The 21477-nt window shown below is 36.0% G+C and overlaps 1 protein-coding gene across 9 annotated transcripts in view; it reads right to left on the bottom strand.

Annotated features, from left to right (window-relative positions):
* Positions 1–1388: 1388 nt before the first annotated feature.
* LOC110455265 overlaps positions 1389–21477 on the bottom strand; it is a 100852-nt gene continuing 80763 nt past the window's right edge. For all 9 annotated transcript variants that reach the window (XM_021505269.1, XM_021505277.1, XM_021505278.1 and 6 more), the window contains 3 exons: positions 18725–18862; positions 12074–12203; positions 1389–9339 (listed from right to left, as the gene is read on the bottom strand). In XM_021505269.1, the coding sequence (XP_021360944.1) occupies positions 7309–9339; positions 12074–12203; positions 18725–18862 (2299 nt within the window). In that variant the 3' untranslated portion in view covers positions 1389–7308. The remainder of the gene's footprint in view (positions 9340–12073; positions 12204–18724; positions 18863–21477) is intronic.

Genomic DNA, 21477 nt, shown 5'->3' with positions numbered 1-21477 from the left:
AGTAGACGCCCAACGAAAGGCGGTCCTGGCTGAAGACTGAAGTTTTGCAATTGATTACACAGGGACTTGAGAATTTGTTACACTTGAACCAAAACTAAGGTGTANGGGGGGGGGGGGGGGGGGGGGGGGGTAGATCAACTTTCGAAGAAAATGCCACCCAATTTTGATAGATACCAGAAGGGTGGAAAGCTCGAAAAATCGACCCACTTAGTAAATTTGTCGCATGAGAATCACATTTCTAAGTGATGCACAAAAATATGCTTATCACCGTTGGAAAGATAGATAATGTTTTAGAAACCTCCTATATGCACATACAATTAATTCTCCTTCCATGGATATGATATACGTTTCTTCCAAAAACAAATGATCAAGTCCCTTTGATTGATTGTATTCAGGTAACAAAGACTGTGACGTTGACGAGTCATGGAAGTGTTGTGGTGCGACTCCCCTCCTTGATGTACTAATTGTTGGGTGTACGACATCCCCCTCTTTTTCGTGTACATGTCCTTTGTTAAGAATTGGTATTTTCATCAGAGCGTCTCTGATAAAATTCTGAAGCTATATTGTAATGCAATTAATGCATGACGGTACCACCTCGGGACATACGTGCAAACTTTTCGAAATTTCTATGGGGGAAGATTCTGCATGCTCAAAATTAAATGAAATGTGCATTTACTCCTTGAGTAAATAACGCTTAAAAATGACATATTTTGATTGTTGTTTCAGGTTCCATCATTAGATCTTATAATAAAGGAATAGTTTAGCAAATACACAGGTTAAAAATGCTGAATTTAATATTAAATCGTGAGTCTCCCTCCTAAATAGGGAGAGTTGGAAAGAAGTGCGTCATGTTTAAGTAACAATGAAATTGATGGAAGGTTTTCACCATCACAGACTAAGTATCTGGTTCCATACCTCTACTAGTCCAATGTCTGCTGGTTGGTATCTCGTTCCATACCTCTACTAGTCCAACCTCTGCTGGTTGGTATCTCGTTCCATACCTCTACTAGTCCAACGTCTGCTGTTGGTATCTCGTTCCATACCTCTACTAGTCCAATGTCTGCTCGTTGGTATCTCATTCCATACCTCTACTAGTTCAACACTCAAGATATATCAGTTCACAACATATTCTGAAACAGTATTTTTTCTTACTGTAGGTTCTATTTTTTATTTTGAAATTTTCATTTAAATAAAGATACTTTTGGTACTTTTTACTCAAACTATTCCTTAATTTTAGTCTTGTTTCCATCTTTGCCTAAGTTCTGAGATTTTTTCTATCCAAAACAGTCTTTCCCAATTATGATGGTTATATACTCAAAAGACATCGCCAAGGGAAGAAACTTTTGTTTATGTAAAAAATAAAAAAAACATTACAATTTTTTTTTTTCAAATCACTTTACTGATTGTCAGCGATTGACAACAATCGTATTAAATTTAATAACACAGTATTTCTGACATAGTTCACAAACAACACACCAAGACAACAGTGGGCGGCTAGGCCTCCATCATTGTAAAGTCATTGTCTCAATTAATTGGTACAGCACAAATCATCTACAGGCTTAGGGTGACACCCTGCTCCCATCACCAAGCATTACAAAACTGACTCCAACTACACAAGAGTTCTGTAATTGAAACATCACGTGATGGGGGGAAAACTGAATGCCAATTTTTCTTTTTTCTTTTATCTCATCCAAGTTTTGATTAACTGGTAACAAACTTTTCCTTGTAATCCGACACTTTTATATACTGTTCATCATTTTAAATATTTAACTCACTAATCACACAAGTGATAACAAACTGTTAACGTTTTGGATAATTCATTATGTAAAACCAATAAGTTGTTAAAATATGTTTAGATATGTCTTATAGCAACAATTGGCTCTGTTTTTGAAATATCTGATGATGCAATCTTCAGTAACATTCTGATGGAAAACTAAAATCCCTTAAAATGATTACGAACTCTTCTGTGTTGGTGGGTGCTTTTTAGACAGCAGTGTGTCACCTTAAATACATCATATCTCTTTGGTTTCATGGAGTGATCTACATCAAGATCAAAAGGGAATTAAAAACTATCAGCTATTTATAATGTATATATATATATATACAACCTGATTTTTCTCTGAATAGGTCGGCCTTCACAGGAAGTGATCACCTTATCACACGAAACTCTGTTATACATAAGCATAGAACAAACAAGCGCAAACACATGGAAAATATAGATTCTAAAAACACCACCCAAAGGTACTAGCACTGGGTACAATAGAAAGTGTGGGCTGTAATTAGAAATATCGGTAGAATGTGTCCATCACTAGACACGGACTTTAAGTGTACACAGAAGATACCAGAAGATACAACACTAGCAATATCAAAATTAAATCTATTATTGTTTTAAATTTTCACTGACTTTTACGTTTTTGCTGACAACATATAGAATCAGTGAAAATCATCATTCTACTTCATAATTATTCCCGATCAGGAAAACATATTTTGGCGAATTAATCAACATTTATGATAGCAGCAATTTAGCCCACTCATTCAAATCCAAATAAGCATTTTTTCTTTTCTTTTTTGATTGAAATTCAAAAGGAAAATCTTTGTGTTTTTTTCTTAAATCAAATATCTGATTACAAGAAATCCATCATCATATCGTCACCCAGGATTATTTTAACCTAAATTTGTATACACTGTAGAATACACTGAACCTTTATCAATGATTTCAGGGGTTTGAAACAATCAGAATTAACAATACAAACCCGACAGACTTTGCTGATAAAGTTTGACCAAGTGGGCCTTGATGTTGACGCACCATTCAACAAGTCGGTCTCACTACCAAACAACAACCATCATTATGTCATGCTTATCAAGAACACAGGAGTTTAAATATATATATTTTTATAACTGAACAAATAAAAAAAACTTTTCAGAATACTTGAACACAAATGTATATTACAAAACATGAATCCTAAACTTAACTTCATCTTTTATATTATATATTGTTCTGGACAAAGTCATAATTTAATTATTTTTTCTTGAAATAGCTGCCCATCATTATCTTTATGGTAAGCATCCCATTTTACCTAAAGTAACAAATTAAAAAAAGACGCATGCATTTTTTCTAACAGGTCATGCATACCAGTATTTGATACAAATTTTCAAACATATTTTTGCCTTTTCTCATGATCGATTAAATAGGAAAGTATTTTTAAATAAAGAAAGCGGACAGAAGAACACAATAACCAAGTTCCTACAAAATATATATGTTTGCATCAACCATGATCAGCTGGGACGACAGGCAAGTTCACAAAGATACAACATCCAACAAGGTTTGTATAGTCTGAAAATGCTACAAGATTTTCCTTAGAAAAGCAACAGTGAAGGTATTATAAAGATGATATGTATTTGTGATGTTCCTATCTATAAACAATCAGAGTACCAGAAACAAATTACATTGAAAATCTCACTGCATGCACTGCAATGTGTTGGATTTCTACAAAGGGACATAACCTCTGCAAAAAAAATTTGATTGTTTTCTGTGAAAATACACTTCATTTTTTTATTAACACATTAAATAAATAACAGTGATGATGAAAATATTTGTATATCCACATAAATATCAAAGCATGCATTTCACAGGACAAGTAATTTCTGTAATTTCATTTTGACCAACTAGTTACCAAGCTTCTTTTTTAATACAAAACGACCAGAGACAGCGAAACAAACTTTACAAAAAGGAATAACATCATCAATTGCAATTGTACAGAAGTAAATGAAAACCAATTCTCGCCACAGACACTGAAATTGTTTAAATTGATTTTAAACAGCACCTTCCTTAGGTTCATACAATTTTCACTCTTATTTTCTATCATTTTACAAAGTTCAACTAAAAAGTGACGTTTCAAATCTACTTGTGTAAGAATTGTTCCAAAATTTTGGTACACTTTTTCCTTATTTTAACAATGCTGAAAATAAACTTAGCATTTTCAACGGCCAGAATAGATCAAAGCAAACCTTGCTGCAGTATTACTTGTAGATAAATTCTCACAGCTCCATCCAACTTATCCAAAATACACCATTTAGCTATGTTCCGTCTAACATCCTGAAAATTGTCAGTGCACAAGGGATCATTTCAGTTAAGAATACGAAAGTACCTCAAACATGTATAACTGCATACAAGTAAATTGCCTTTACCAATTTCACAACATTCTCAGACTTGTAAGGCTTTAAAAAAATAGGCCATGTATGAAATTAAGAATATTGTGTAAAAGTAAAAAAAAAAAAAAAAAAAAAAAAAAAAAAAAAACATGGACATTTTTTGTTTGCTAATCTAGCTAAGATTTGATGATTGATGTCGGAATATTATGAACCAGTTTGAATTGAGATTGACATTTTCACAACTTATTATACATGAAGATCATGTGACAACAGAGTCCGACTGGGCCTGGTTTGTGAATTGTTGTCCCATCACTGTATCACAATACTTAAACAAATTGACGATAAACATTCAATACATTTAAAGTTTGGCAATGCCATGACAAATTGAATAAAAAAATTCCCATGAAAATTTCACAACAAAAATAAACATTTCTTTTTTTATCGGTAAAAATAAAATCAACATCTTTATTTCTTTTTTTTTTACAAAAAAAAAATCAACATCTTTTGAAACAGAGTTGTAAAATGTGATCTGAAGTTGTTTTTCATCAGTGCAGTTAAATAAATATATCAATATGTATTTATACAAGTTATGTTATTGACGTTGCTTTGTAATTGCAAGTAATGCTGATTCAATCAAAACTATTCAACAAAAAATACACCTTTCATATATTCATATTTGGCTTGTTTGTATACAAAAAGAGAATTTGTGAATATTAATGTTAATAATGAAACCAAAAATTTGAATTTGTGTAATATTTTGGTCATATCTGATAGGAAGGGGAATTTACTTCAACATAATATACTCCAGATCAGGAACGAGTATTTGCTACCCTTGTCTGTTTGTCGTGGGTTAGTGACAGAGTTGTTTCCCTTTGACCAAATCACTTTGCACATGTACCATGATGAGAGATTTATAGATTAATTACACGTAGGCATAAAATTAATTTATCTTATAAGGAAAAGTCACAAAAATATCATGACTTGTCCACCAATGGGACAAAGTAACAGGAAATGAAGCTTAAGCTAATAAATGGCAATGATACAAATCAAACCATTTTATCAGTGTTTAAAATTAGTTCTATATCACGTTTTTATCCTTCAATTTTTCAAGATGAACTTTTATTTGTGTCACTTCTTTTACTAGCATGCCACTCACTAACAGATGACAAAGGAACTTCTGTCAACAGGTCACAACGAAAATTACATTTAATCTATTAATAGTATGCCACTACTAAATAATAGACTAGCTCTGAAAGAAATTATAAAATGGTTGGATATTATACAAAAAAATTCAAGCAAAGCATCATGGATGGTTTTCACTTTTCTGGTGCAATATTTAAACTGCATGTTTTTTAGCCTCAGTGCTCAGCCAGAAAGAGTTCCAACGCTACAAGCCAATAACAATATAATCTAACAATTAGGAACAACTTCCCCAAAAAATTGTTACATTTAAAATGAAACATTTCTACAACAGACACAAAAAATGGAATTCAAGTGATTGTCAAAGCAAAGGATAATACATATGTATATATATATATATATATATCTATAAATTTCTACATCTCCATGGAAACTGAAGTCATGGCGACGACACTAACAAAACAAGTACAGCCGTAGCCAAAACAACCTGGGATTTCGTAACAAATGCAATAATTAATTTGTAACCTTTTTTGTACTCAAATAACTTAATTAAAATATAAACAAGATAAAATAAGATTAAAATCTTGTAAAGCAAATCATTAGAGGTTTACCATGAAAGGATCCCTTAATAACAAATCAACATTGGATCTGGGAATATGTCTACGCCCCAACATAGTACACAGTAAAGCCTTGTTGAATTACAACACGTTCCACTTCCAGTGTCACCAACCACGTTACAACTCATCTTCTTGTATTGTTTAGTTAACTCATAAAACTGTGTTGGTCTAGTCTAACCAAAGGATCCAGACATCCTGGAATCTGTACCGTACATATGCTTGTCTACCTTGAGTGACTTTCATGTTTTGCACTAGGAAAAATATGTAAAATAACAATTTAATTCCTGATGATAAAACAAAACATGGTCGAAAGTGACAATGTAAGCTTGCTTGAATGTGTTATTAAAAAGTAAAAGTAATTTATAAAAAAAAATGAAAATCTCAGTATTAAGATATTAAAATGTATATTTCCATATTACTGCAATTTGTTTGGTGATCGTGGATTTTTAGGATTTTTTTTGGCTTTCTGAAATTTAAAAAAAAATTAACAATTTCTGTGAAATAGTCAGATAACTAAAGAATTTGACTTGAGAAAATAACAGGTGTGGTATATTCTATATACTGGCCTGCTGGGTACAGTGTAAATAGTCCAGAACTTTGTGATAACATAATTTAAATCTACACACTACTAATGCTGCATGGTATGGCCACTAAAGTTTCAATATCAAATTAAAATGTCAGGATTTAAAATAAAGCTGTTGTTAACAGGAGAACAGTTCTATACCATGTATAGAATGGCTTTCCAGCAAACCCCGGGACTAATTTTACTTCAAGTTGTGCACAAGACAATTAAATTCTTTGTTGCAGGATTTATACGGCGTCCTTGGATGAACTTGGTATATCAATTTTTTCTAGCGTAAATCACAATGTATTAAAGCATTTGGCAAATCATTCTGGAGATAAAATACTACCATTTCACATAAAAAGCCTTAAAAATCTAATTTCATCTAAAATATTTATATTTCATACTGTTTGACAACTCGGTATATAGATAACAAAATGTTTGGATGTCCGGGCTAACACGAGGACAAGCTATAACAGTAAAACCAAATTACTAATGATGACAATAAATTTGGATTAAAAATATTCAAAACATTTATAACAAGATACTACAGCTACAACAACTTTCAAACAATATTGCAGAAATTTGAATTTTATATATAATTATTAATCATCATAAGCATCAAACTGGATTTCATCACACAGGGGTTCTAGACAAATAATGAATGTTTCTGGGTTTTTTCACGGGAACTAATAAGTCTGATTTCAATGAAGTCCATTGAGGGATATGTAAACACCAACACAACAAATCAATAATAATATGACACACTGAACAGTCTTAAGCTTTGGACGTAGGGAATATTTCTCTTAGAAATTGAAGACATCAATTTCACTATATCTATGCAGGCTTCAACATCTGCTGCAGGACAGGGAATCCCCTATCATCCGCCTCTCCCACGGAGTTTTGAGGATTTGAGCTATTTATAGATTCACTCTGAACTAGTGTGGAATTCTGGGATATGGATGGTTGTTTTGGTTGTTCACCGTTCACTAGTGGCACGTTCACAACCCCGACTGAGGAGGGAAATGACACCTCTGTAGCACCGGCAACCTGCCTATGAACATCTCCGTTAGATAGTTTAAGAATTTTGTGAGAGTCATTTCCTTGGTTGCTACTGTTGGACTCCTGTTGACGTTTGTTTGGCGGAGAGCTTTGACTGCCAACAGCAGTCTGAGATAGGGTTGCCATATTCGATGCGACCATGACAATGTCTTGAGAGTAAGCAGGCGTTTTGTCAGTGTTGGACACAGAAGTGACATAGTTTGTGAGCTTTTGACCTGAGGACAGTTCCGTAGGGTTCGTTTCTCTGAGCACTTCCTCGCCTGTTTTATTCACAACCGTATATAATTCTTTCTCATTCCTCACAATCCACTTATTATTTCCGACAGAAATAATCTCCACCTCCTTTTCACCGAAGATGAGCATGTTCTGTTCATATAACAGTCTTTGTTTGTTGGATATTTGTTGTTTATCACCCACACTCTGAGGAGAGCCAGATGGCGTCTGTTGTCCTGGTAAAACCTGCTGTGTTTCGGCGGGCATCTTTGTACCAGTATTTTGAGACATGAATGGAGAAGTACTGTCTGCAGGAAGACACTGTTCCTTCTCCAACTGTGGAGGTCTTGGAGTGATGACTTCACTACAGGGTAGAGTGTCCACTTTCTCAACATCTTTTGGCTCCTCTTTCAATTTCGGCATATCCCTGGGGTGAGCTGCCGACAAGTCGAGGGGGGAGGGTCCACTTCGCTCTGAGGGGTTGGGACTGGTAACAGGTAGCTGGACCGGAGATTGAGGGTAGTGCCACATGGTTGGCACTAGGTTTACCACATTAGAAGCCGTCTGAGGCCCAGCCGTCTGAGGCCCAGCCACTGCTGCTTGTGGGACTGGAGATCTCGTGGGAACTTGGGCACCTCCTCCTAGGCCCCTGTCTGGCAAGTTGTAGTCATAGTATATGGCACCAAACTTGTCAAATCCAACTGGGTTGGGATTTGAATTGAACACAACATTCCCATTGACTGGGATCCTACTAGCCACCTCTCTGTTGGAACGCGATTTCTGTCCTGGTGTGCTTCTCGCTACCCCTGTGGGAGATGAGCTGTTAGACGAACTTGCTTCACTGCGACTAGATACGCGTGAACGACCTCTTGATATCTTTGTCTGTGGACTTCTCTGTGAGGACATTGTAGGACTGACACTAGAGGGAGCTGAGGTGCGAGGTTGTTCGGGAGATTGTGCATTAATGACAACCCCGCCAGACCCCATCTGTATGGACTTGGTGGCAGCATCTGTCTCATCCAGGCTCTCGCCCTCCTTCATCATGGCTGCCGTCTGTGTGGAGATCAGGTGCGAGATAACTGCTTGCAGGCTGTTGTGTCTGGACACATCCGACTTTCCATTGGAGCCAGTGCTTCCTCCACTCTTGTTAAGTTCATCAGTGTTTCTCTCCTCAACAGACATAATTTGTGTTTCACCCTCCAGGACCCCACTTTGACCTTGACCTTTGGCCTGAGGTTCCTTTGACTTTGGCGAGAGTTTGTCCTTTGGGGAGAATTTGTCAGTCTGGGATGTAGTGGGGGACTGTGTGAGGACTTGAGGAGGGGACTGAGGGAGTGAAAGAGGTGTCTGGGCCAACATCATCTGTTGACCAACACCCGACATGGCTGGCACCATGATCGTTTGGCTTGCATCCAAGGTAACGGCCTGGATTGGGATGATGGTACAGGTTGTATCTATGGGAGCTGCCCCCGATGATGCCGTCGTCACGCCCACCTGCTGCATCTGAGCAGCTGCAGCATGTAAGTGTGGCACAGACAACATGTACTTCTGTATGCCCTCCGTGTCCAGGGGTAGGTCATCCATATCAGTTGTCTGTAACACAAACATACAAGGTAAAGTATCAGGATTGGTCTAGGTTAATAGTCTGTAACACAAACATACAAGGAAAAGACTCAGGATTGGTATAGGTTAAAAGTCTGTAACACAAACATACAAGGTAAAGTCTCAGGATGGGTCTAGGTTAATAGTCTGTAACACAAACATACAATGTAGAGTCTAGGACTGTTCTAGGTTAATAGTCTGTAACAATAACATTCAAGGTAAAGTATCAGGATTGGTCTAGGTTAATCGTCTGTAACACAAACATACAAGGTAAAGTCTCAGGATGGGTCTAGGTTAATAGTCTGTAACACAAACATACAATGTAAAGTCTAGCACTGTTCTAGGTTAATAGTCTGTAACAATAACATTCAAGGTAAAGTATCAGGATTGGTCTAGGTTAATAGTCTGCAACACAAACATACAAGGTAAAGTATCAGGATTGGTCTAGGTTAATAGTCTGTAACACAAACATACAAGGAAAAGACTCAGGATTGGTATAGGTTAAAAGTCTGTAACACAAACATACAAGGTAAAGTCTCGGGATTGGTCTAGGTTAATAGTCTGTAACACAAACATACAATGTAAAGTCTAGCACTGTTCTAGGTTAATAGTCTGTAACAATAACATTCAAGGTAAAGTATCAGGATTGGTCTAGGTTAATCGTCTGTAACACAAACATACAAGGTAAAGTCTCAGGACTGATCTAGGTTAAAAGTCTGTAACACAAACATACATGGTAAAGTCTCAGGACTGTTCTAGGTTAATAGTCTGTAACACATACAAGGTAAAGTATCAGGACTGTTCTAGGTTAATAGTCTGTAACACAAACATACAATGTAAAGTCTAGGACTGTTCTAGGTTAATAGTCTGTAACAATAACATACAAGGTAAAGTCTCAGGATTGGTCTAGGTTAATAGTCTGTAACACAAACATACAAGGTAAAGTCTCAGTATTGGTTTAGGTTAATAGTCTGTAACACAAACATACAAGGTAAAGTCTCAGGATTGTTCTAGGTTAATAGTCTGTAACACAAACATACAAGGTAAAGTCTCAGGACTGATCTAGGTTAAAAGTCTGTAACACAAACATACAAGGTAAAGTCTCAGGACTGATCTAGGTTAAAAGTCTGTAACACAAACATACAAGGTAAAGTCTCAGGACTGATCTAGGTTAATAGTCTGTAACACAAACATACAAGGTAAAGTCTAGGACTGTTCTAGGTTAATAGTTTGTAACACAAACATACAAGATAAAGTCTCAGGATTGGTCTAGGTTAATAGTCTGTAACACAAACATACAAGGTGAAGTCTCAGGATTGGTCTAGGTAAAGTTTCTTAACATTTGTACAGCATTTTCTTTTTAACATTCATGCCATTATGAAAATTAATTAGATAAATCCAAAATCCATTATATAATGGACAAATTGATCTAATAATATATCTAAAACTTGTGGCAAAGGGTATCTGTATGTGGGGAGGATAATCTGAAATAGCTTAAACTGATCTCACATTTTGCCAGGCAGCATAAGCATTAAAATAACATTGATCTCCTTGGTTATTGCATTCATGATCTTATAAATGCATTTCTTTTGGTAACATTTGTATGTTGATATATTTCTGGTTAATTAGTGGTTAATGAAGACTGGTTATTTTGATTGGGTAGTTGAACTATTGTATTTGACCTAATAAGGATGCAGGGTGCGGCTAATTGAGAGAAGGAGTGCCCTTATTAAGTAACATTTATCTTAACTTTTCTGCAACAGATTATATACTAACAGTTACTGAGGTATGCAAGGATGTATATTTATAGCTGGGTAATAGTCAGTGAATAGAACTCTTGTTTTCCCTAACTATGGTGATGTGTCCAAGGCAGGAAGATAGAAACTGCATCAGCTTGCAAACATCAATATTTATTAAAATCAGACAAAATATGACCCCATTATCGCCATCCCGGTCAGTTAACCACTGTTTCTAAGCCTGGGGTCTAATATTTGTTGACAAATCTTCCTATTGTTCGCAAACTGTAGAGATCTTTGTTGTATACCAGCATCTACAAATCCGACTGAATCAGACAAGTGTGTGTGTGCATAAAAGCAGTCATTAACAGTTCGCGGACAAGGGCCCCCAACAGCCTGATTGGGGTGACTTCAAAATCAATAAACACTTATGATCTCTGCTGCCATCTAATTAGAAAGATAATACTTCTATGTACTTGACTGTAAGGATTCCCTAAATATTTTTTTATTAAACTCTAAATTTGCATTATTGCAGGCGTCATTTATTTGTGTTTATTGTGTAATATTAATTTGAATTCCAACTTTTTGTTATGGTAATACAGATGATGCATTTAGGAATAATCATGTGAATTTTCTGTATCATGCTACATGCATTTTTCAAAATATCTACAAGTATCCTGGAAATGTTCAAGATGACAGATCGTGACCCAGTACCCTGCTGGTTTTTTTGTTGTTTTTTTTTCCAAAAAAGGGTGGGAAACCCCTTAATAGGACAAGCACCTTTATTAGATCAAATACAGTACTTAAAGAAAATGTCTTCATTATTTTATTTTTTATTCTTTATTTATGTAAAAAAAAAAAAAAAAAAGGAAAATTATTCATGTTACTTGATATATTTTTAACATTATTGTTCTACTATAAGTTGGATTTCTTCATTACATTAATCCAATCATATATAAGTCCTTTAGGTAAATAACAATTTCACTTACATCTTCGGAGTCCGTGAATCCAGCCAGGTCCAGGGACCTGCGCTGTAGGATAGCTTTGTCACGGATGATACGGTTGATTGAACTTATTGAAGGGATGTTCTTCTCATTGCAAATTCCATCACTCAACAACCTGAAAAACACAAAATTATATTATTTTGAAAATCAGTTTTACTAAAAATAATAATTGGAAACCGTTGATTATGATAAAAGCCTGCATTGAATTAAAAGTGACTGTACTACTACAAGGCTACCTGTGATAATGGAACTGATGTCCATCTTGTACAAAGTTTGCTGTTGTGAAATATAATACAAAATGTTGTATTAAGGACTGTGGCTAACTCTGGCCAAGAGCTGCTTTTCCCAACTACGCCAAGACTACAGCATAATGTATTGCGACCCGTTTCCAGTCGTGGCGATATTGGTTCCCAGCCACTTCTTACACACTCAGCAAAGCAGTTGGCGTTATTATACTCTGTTAATTTCATAATGTCCGTATTGATTTCTGTTATCGCAAGCCCATCAGACCCTGACAACAGATTAGGTCAAACAACTTAGTCATACACAATTTCCTACAATTTTTTTAAATTCCAAATATTCTGCTCTAAATTAATTGTAGATTATGAAAATGTTGTCCTAAATATTCAAAGATATATTTTTTCATCAATTAAGTCAGCCTAACTCCTAAAAAATCAACAAAAACACAAAAAAAATCAAGCAAATATTTCGGTTCAACTTAATAACCAGAACCACAAATATTTGGAGTTATTTCCCTTGTGCCACACAGGTGAAGTGAGAATCTTTTCTCAGCATCATCATTTTGCAAGTCCATGCTTTATCTATTTATTTTGATTAGATTTTACTTAAAAGGACACAAGACTTGATATTAAGGATTTATGTTATATAAGAATCAACGGAGAGTACGCAAAAAAAAATATGAATGATTTAGAATGTAAGATGTGTCTGACTGAAACAAAAGTTAAGTGAAATTCTTGGCTAAGTCTACTACCAAGAGAACAATACTATAATAAATGAAGCCAAATTGCAGCAATGATCAGTTGATCTTTGAGTACAGACAAACTATTCTTCTGAGGTAAAACATTGTAAAGACGAAAAGGTGATGGAAGAAAAAAATCTTCAGAAGCACAGCAGAAACTGATAAAGAAATAAAAGTGAGCCGTAGTTTAAGAAACACTTCAAGAACAGACAGACACTACCATTGGGGGACATTCTTGTGTGGGTACGCAGATAACATCACACGATTTTATTAAAATTGGAAGTTCTTATCCTCGAAGCTGCCTTTAAATAAATCTAAACACCCTTTCTTTTCATTAAGTAAACTTCAAGATTTTAGTCCCATAGGTGTGACCTTTCTACCCTGCTAAATGCAATGGACTGTCTTAATGAATTAAAAGAAGATCCCATTGTCAACATTTAGGGACGACAGAGTCAGATTGTTCTTTGAATTAAAAGGAAGTACTTTTTGAGATTGGAAGATGGTGTGAATCATGATAATAGTAGTCGACAGTTTGTGAAATTCTATCCCCCGACCCATACCTAACAATCTTTTTAGTTTTACAACAAACATTTGACTTGACAAAAAGATACGTAAGTAAAAGAAAAAAAAACCATTCCAATATAAAGAGTCTTATATAATTTCGGAAGTGTACAATTTCCAGTCAGGTATTAGGGAATGAGAAATTACAAAACACAAGCTCAGGATTGAATCTTATCTTTTTCCGACATCACCTAATCCAAGAGATGCAACGAGATTTTATCAAAGAAGTGAAGTGTATCATGAAACCATTCCGGCAAATGCAGGGTATGACATCCAACGGCTCAAAGTAATCGCTGTGATGCCAAAAGCAATCATTGTATAGAGAGATACGATCGTAACTCGGGCTAAAAAAACGAGTAAAACGGTGCGAAAAAGGATTACATTGTGTTTGGGCAATGGTGTATCATCAACTAAGCTGTTACGCCTTGATGCACAGTGTATTTCGTCCGCTAGCACAGGTGATAAATCGCGGCCTGGGTAATGACAACGATAGGATTGAGATGCTATCGAGTCAGTTTAAATTGATTGTGCAGAAAGCTTTTGAAAGCTTAGCAATTATGTTGGAGTTTCCAACACAAAAGAAAAACCCATTGACCGTAAAACCACTGTAAAAAACTTCCTACACTCATTGAAATGACAAAGTGATAACGTTGGCTAAAGCATGCTAATGTGTTAGTTCATATAGAGGGCCCAAATTGACTGTGACGGGTATGAATGTGGCGAGCAGCCAGTGCTTACAGTAACATTGTAGGTGCATGGTACGCCATGTCCCTAAGTACCTACACCCGGGGAAGTGACGTACATGCTTGACAGTACGCTTTTAACGGCATTTCCCCTGTGAGGGGCCAGCCTACAGTAACGGTTGTGCGGAGATGACAGAACACGTCTCCCTTACTTGTGGGTCTGTTGTTACATGCTGAGATTCAATGAAATATAACCATAAATGTTACGAGTGTTTAGATTCAATAAGAAAGGCCATGCATCGCTGCCTCTCTTTGAAATCGGCTACACAGGTTTTTCTATGTCCTGCTTGTTTTCTAACAATGTAAGACTCTAACACAAATTATCCTGGATCAATACATTCAATACTGCATTATGATTTCATCTACAAGAAAACCTTCACAAGGACTGCTTTGCATTTAGGTCTGATAAGGCTACCATTAGGCCGTCAATACACGAGCCATGCGTGAACTACGATAAAAATTGGGATTGAATAGCGATGGTATTTACAGCCATAAAGCTATAAATCCGTGGGGTTCAGCTGTTAAAACAGTGTGTCTCCGTCACTATCTATATCACAGTGGACATCCCTGCTCATAGCCGAGACTTTGACATGTCACTTTTAAAACTAAACGACATTAAAACCAATCCTGAAGTGTTACTCGAAAGCAGTATAACTATGTAAACTATGTAAAAAAGCACATCTCAATTGTAAACACAAACAAGACCATTTAAGTATTTTTCTGAAAGAGTCTTATAACAATATACTGATAATTGTGATATAAATTTAAGAGCATTATGAAAAATCTAAAATCAAGTTTGGATTGAAAGTAGGTTGAAAGAAAATTATTTTAAGTGTATTTAAAAAAAAAAAATTGTGAAAAGCAATAGCAGCTAAGTTTTTCCATTTCTAATACGTCTACTGTATAGTACAGCAGCTCCACTGGCTAAACTTTTAGTCAATAGCCTTAATAGATTACCTACCTGAGGAGGTTAACACCATTTACAATCAATAGTCTTCAGTCTTCACTAATTCCCTTTCAAAAGGGTAACATCATTTACAATAAACAGTCTATAGCCAAACTAATTCTCTATCAGTAGGGTAACACCATTTGCAATCAATAGTCTTTAATCTTAATTAATTCTCTTTCAAAAGGGCAACACCGTTTACAATGAACAGTCTTTAGTCTTAACTAATTCTCTATCAGGAGGAAACACCATTTACAATACACATTCTTTAGTCTTCACTTATTCTCTATCAGGAGGGTAACACCATTTACAATCTACATTCTTTAGTCTTAACTTATTCTCTAACAGGAGGGTAACACCATTTACAATCAATAGTCTGAAGTCTTAACTAGTTCTCTATCAGTAAGGTAACACCATTTACAATCAACAGTCTTAAGTCTGAACAAAATCTCTGTCAAGAGGGTAACACCATTTACAATGAATAGTTGTAAGTCTTAGCTAATTCTCCATTAGGAGGGTAACACTATTTACAATCAAGAGTCTTTAGTCTTAACTAATTCTCTATCAAGAGGAAACACCATTTTCAGTCAACAGTCTTTAGTCTTAACTAATTCTCTTTCAGGATCGAGGCCAACACCATTTACAAACAACAGTCTTTAGTTAAAACTACTTCCTTTTCAGGAGGCCAACACCATTTACAATCAAGAGTCTTTAGTCTTTATTATTATACCTCTACTTTATTTACTCTATATAAAAGTAATTGGTTAAATCGAATATATCCCCACTTTTGCCTGACTGTGTTTTAGTCATGTGTGTTAGTCTGGGAACTAAAACACACCTACACTCGGGTGTTTCCGCCGAGCCAATCAGGCGAGAGGTGGGCGGAGCTTGTTACCGAACTCGGAACCGACGCGTGAGGTGGGCGGAGCTTGCTACCGAAATCGGAAGCATTTTTGGCTCTATTGTGATCTACAGCTTATGGTTTACAAATAATTTCTAGTTAAAACTATCTCTCCAGTGTGTATATATCGGTATAATAAAACGGTTAAAGTATGGGGTTGAGGGATGTTAGCAAGTTTCTGGTGTCCCCTGACCATGCCTATTTCCCTCGGCTTCGCCTCGGGAACTAGACCTGGTCTCGGGACACCACAAACTTGCTATATCCCTCAACCCCATACTTTAACTGTATACTAATTCTCTATCAAGAGGAAACACCATTTTCAGTCAACAGTCTTTAGTCTTAACTAATTCTCTATCAGGATCGAGGCCAACACCATTTACAAACAACAGTCTTTAGTTAAAACTACTTTAGTTAAAACTACTTCCTTTTCAGGAGGGCAACCTTTTTATAGTCAATAGTCTTAATTCTCTATCAAGAGGGCAACACTTATTTAAGTCATTTACCTGAACTGAATCTAAATCTGAAGGTAGATAATAATTACAGTAAATATAGTCTGAATCAATTATCGATCAGGAAGGTTACACCATTTCTAGTCATTGGCCTTAAGTGTCCATTAGAAGGACACACAATTTTACAGTCAATATCCTTAACTTTCAATCAAAAGGACAACACGATTTTACAGTCAATGGCCTTAACCGTCTGTCTTGACGGCAACACAATTAATTGTCAATAGTCTTAACTAATTCTTTATAGTCATGCATACTGTTGTGCTGTACAAAAGCTGTGTGATTTTAGTGTTATTCAGAAGGAATCTGGTCAGAGACGCACATGTCCTATACGGATGCAGTAGCTTCCATCCACCAGACCATCTTCTGAATAAGAAACTTGTGCCTCAAGCACATGGATGATTTTTTTTTTTTTATCAAAGTCAACAAAATATGAAATATCAGCTTCAATCTCTAGCTGTGTCTAACACTAAGTACCTGGTCAAGAAGCATTGCAAAAAATGGAAGAACATTTTTTCAATAAAAATTGATAAAAGTATAAAGCGTCGCGAGATAAGCGTTACCAAACACAGACAATTTTGTTTTCTTCAATAAAGTCGATAAAAATATTTAGTGCCCAAGTGAGCATAACGAGAAATATTTTTCAGGAGAGACACCAGTTTTTGGTATCAGTAGCTGATTGATGCCAATCACAGTTTTTATGTTTTATGTTTTTATACAAGTACACAACTTATCCCCAACGGTATACGGGGCCCCATAAATCTTACCACACTTCCTAAACCGCACAAATTGATCCATTTTCTTGGACAAAACTTTTCTTATCTATCCTTTAACCATAGTTTAAGCAACTACATACATCATATATTTTTGACATCTAATGCTATCCCATGTAAAATGCAGAAATTGTATAAAAATTTATCATAGTTTTTAGTTTTTGCCTATCTGATATCTTTGCACATTAGATTGCTGAGGGCTGAGAGGACATGGCACACCGCCACCTAGTCACCACGAGTAGTGGTCAAACTGATCAAGACAGGCGGTCAGCTGTCCCCACTCTAGATAAGCTTTGGGTCATAGGAAAGCAGCTTTTGACCTTCAAATCAATTAGGGTTATCAAACTTTAAAACAAGCAATTCTTTGACAGAGAAGACTGAAGCATTTACAAATACAAGTAACTATAAGTTACAGCTTGTAACTACACCATTTATTAAGTAATTCCGTCACATTGACAATATAAATTTACACATTTTTCAAAAGTTTGAATTCAAACATTTAATGCAAAATGATATGCAACCACGAAAACCTGTACAACAAACATGTAGCTGATTGAAAAGATTTTATTTAGGCTGTGGAAGAACTTATTGGGAATGATGATATTTTAAGACTTTGAAAAACAAAAATATTTTCAAAGCAAGGCCTGCTCCCACTTTGTTTGAAACAAATACAAAATTCAAACAATTTTTCCCCAAAACTGAACTTCACCAAAGAACTGTTGAAAATTGGTACTGTATAGGTTTTTTCCCCCTCAAGGGTTTTCAATTATGGCAATGACAAAATTTCTGAGAAAAATATGAATACAGCTTGTGAAATAGATAGCACTATAATCCGTCCTTACCACAGCACCATGCCATGGCTGATAGAACCGAAATCTACAAAAATTTAACCCAGTGACCATTTTTACAAATCGTCTTAAATTAGGGACCACAGAAGATTTGCTTTTTTCCATTAAGTGTAAGATTCTACTGCCCACCAGTTCCTTCAGTCGCCAAACTTTTGAATCTTTGTGTTGGTAAATAGTTTCCTATCCCTTTGAGAGAAAATGCAATTTTTAGATGTGTAACTATATGCTTTGGATTTTTCTCTTTCGACAATCAACTTCTGCATTTTTGCCGACTTTTTCCAATTAACCAATATATTAATATTAACCAATCAAAAAAACACGATGAGCTTCAATAGAAACACAAAAAGCGTATGAAAATTATAATGAAGAAACAACTCACTTTTGCCGTATCTCCCAGGCAAACATCTGTGGGTTCTCTATCTTGTACTGCCTGACTCTGCTGACCACACCAGGGGTCGTGACCTTTGGCTTACTGCCCCCTATCTGTCCGGGGTTGATACTGCCCGTCTTCCTGTATCTGTGATATACAAACAATGTCATTTCTCTGATGTAATTATTGCAGTAAATGATTTCCGAGTGAGAAAATTAGGTCTATTTAAATATACAGTAATGTTACTGAACTGTATTAGGTACACAGTCATCCAAATTCAAATACAAACTTTGAGGTTCAAAATTGGTTATTTGAAAAACCTGAAGTAATCTTTGCTATATTTCCCCTATTGGGCCCCGCCCCTCAGCCCCCAGGGGGGCCACACCCACCGTTTATACAAAATTGGTTCCCCTTCACCCAAGGATGATTCAGACCAAATATGGAACAAATCCTTTCATTCCGACGGAAGAAGGATTTTAAAGAATTTGCTATATTTCCTCTATTGGGCCCCGCCCCTCAACCTCCAGGCGGGCCAGACCCACCATCTATACATTATTTGTTCCCCTTCCCCCAAGGATGCTTCTGACCAAATTTGGTCAAAATCTGCTCAAGTCATTCATGACTAGTAGTGTTTTAAAGGAAAATTTGACGGACAGACGGACAGACGGACGACGGACGCTGTGGTATGGAGCTAAAAACTAATCCAAAAGTTTCCTCTAAATCTAGTTTAATGGAAACTCGAAAGGATCCAACTATTGATTTATTTTACGATGGAATGCATGTTGCCAAGTCTCATTTTTGTGGGGGCGATTCCCAATTAATGACTTAAATCAGCCAATTTTTCCATATTCAGTTAATTTAAAGAATTGAACAATCAAAACTCTAGTATAATACATTGATATGTTGTTAAGTGGAATAAAACAGATTTTGCTTTGAGGTTTTTCCCCCCAAGAAAACTTTGAAAGACTTGAAAGTGTTAAATCATTCACTCTTGATGACACATTTGAAACCTTCCAATTCAAAGGTTGGAATAGTCTATCATGAAATTTCAGGGGTGAATGAGTTAAAGTGAAAATAGAAATAAGCATCACACTTCGAAATAAACATCCTTCTACACAACCATCTGTGAGTCAGACCATCATTACAAAGGTACGAAAATGGAACATATATATATTACTTACTCATCCCTGTAAGAGCTACAGGGGTGCTTTCAGATTTGTATGGGGACATGGAACACAGCACAGCTGACTAACTATATGGTACCGAGCGATATGCGATTTAAACATTCCAAGGACAGACAACATGTATATATAACTAAATGTGCGACAAAAATCTAATAAGGATACCCTTTTTTACGGCGGTAGACAGGTAATTGTCAAGTAGTCTCGTTTTCACCTGAAGTAATGAGCCCAACACCCAGGGGCCCTGTGACGAGTAGGTTTTGTTACCCAGAATCCTATCAACGGGTTTTATGTCATGCTATTGATGTGCGGCGACCCACAACAAGAGGTCACGTCTGACACGAAAAGGGACAAGGCTCCTGTGTAGAACAGGTTTGCAGGAGAAAAGTTGCCTTTCTTTTCTCTCCTTGAATCATGACAATTGTTAACGTTCTTGTATTTGAAAACTTGACAAAGACTAACGACCAGATTCAGTGAGGCGTAACGCACCCGTTAATATTGGAGTGCTTGCATGAACCTGAAAATCAGATCTGTTAGGCCTTCGACCATTTATAGCATGGTGGCACACAACACTCAATGTGTTCTACATATTTTATAGGCTGGTGCTTTTTCATGATAAAATTTCATGCTTCAGCTTCGCCAGACTAATCAAATAGAACAAAAGAGCCGAGTGTTTTACAAATACGGACCCTGCGTTACCCTGGTGAATTATATAAGTACAGTTGATGTACAGCATAGAATTGGCGTCATAGAACAGACTACTTCACTGTATTTAAGATCGCACAGCACTTGTCACAGAATGGCTTATTTTACCTTATACTGTACTATATACCAGATAGCATACACTTGTGAGATAGAAAGATTACTTAACTGCACTGCATACCACACAGCAAAAGCACCTGTCATAAAATGGCTTATTTTACCCAACACTAAATACCAGACAGTATGAAATTGTCATAAAACAACTTGTTTTACCTTCTACGTAATACCAGACTGGCATTGTATTATAGAATGGCTGATACTCCTCCCAACCCTTGAATATGGAAGAAAACTTACTTCCTGAGGATGTTGCTTACACAGCCAGGATATATTGTATGAGGCGGCTAACCTTTTCGTTATCTTGCTAAAAGATGAGTGATACCCCTTCTCCCTTCTTATGTATAAGGTAGCTTACCTGTTAAAGATCTTGTTAACAGATATGAGATACCCCTTCTCCCTTCTAATGTATAAGGTAGCTTACCTGTTAAAGATCTTGCTAACAAATATGAGATCTTCCCTCCCTAGCCTGATGTATAAGGTAGTTTACCTGTTAAAGATCTTGTTCACAGATATGAGATCTTCCTCCCCAGTCTTATGTATAATGTAGTTTACCTGTTAAAGATCTTGTTAACATATATGACATACTTCCTCCCCAGTCTTATGTTTAATGTAGTTTACCTGTTAAAGATCTTGCTTACAGATATGAGATCTTCCTCCCCAGTCTTATGTTTAAGGTAGTTTACATGTTAAAGATCTTACTAACAGATATGAGATACTTCCTCCCCAGTCTTATGTTTAAGGTAGTTAACCTGTTAAAGATCT

This window comes from Mizuhopecten yessoensis, unplaced genomic scaffold (genome assembly GCF_002113885.1).
Source record: "Mizuhopecten yessoensis strain PY_sf001 unplaced genomic scaffold, ASM211388v2 scaffold8195, whole genome shotgun sequence".
NCBI lineage: Eukaryota > Metazoa > Mollusca > Bivalvia > Pectinida > Pectinidae > Mizuhopecten > Mizuhopecten yessoensis.
Note: the sequence above shows the minus strand (reverse complement) of the source record. Positions and strands in the feature narration are given on the sequence as shown.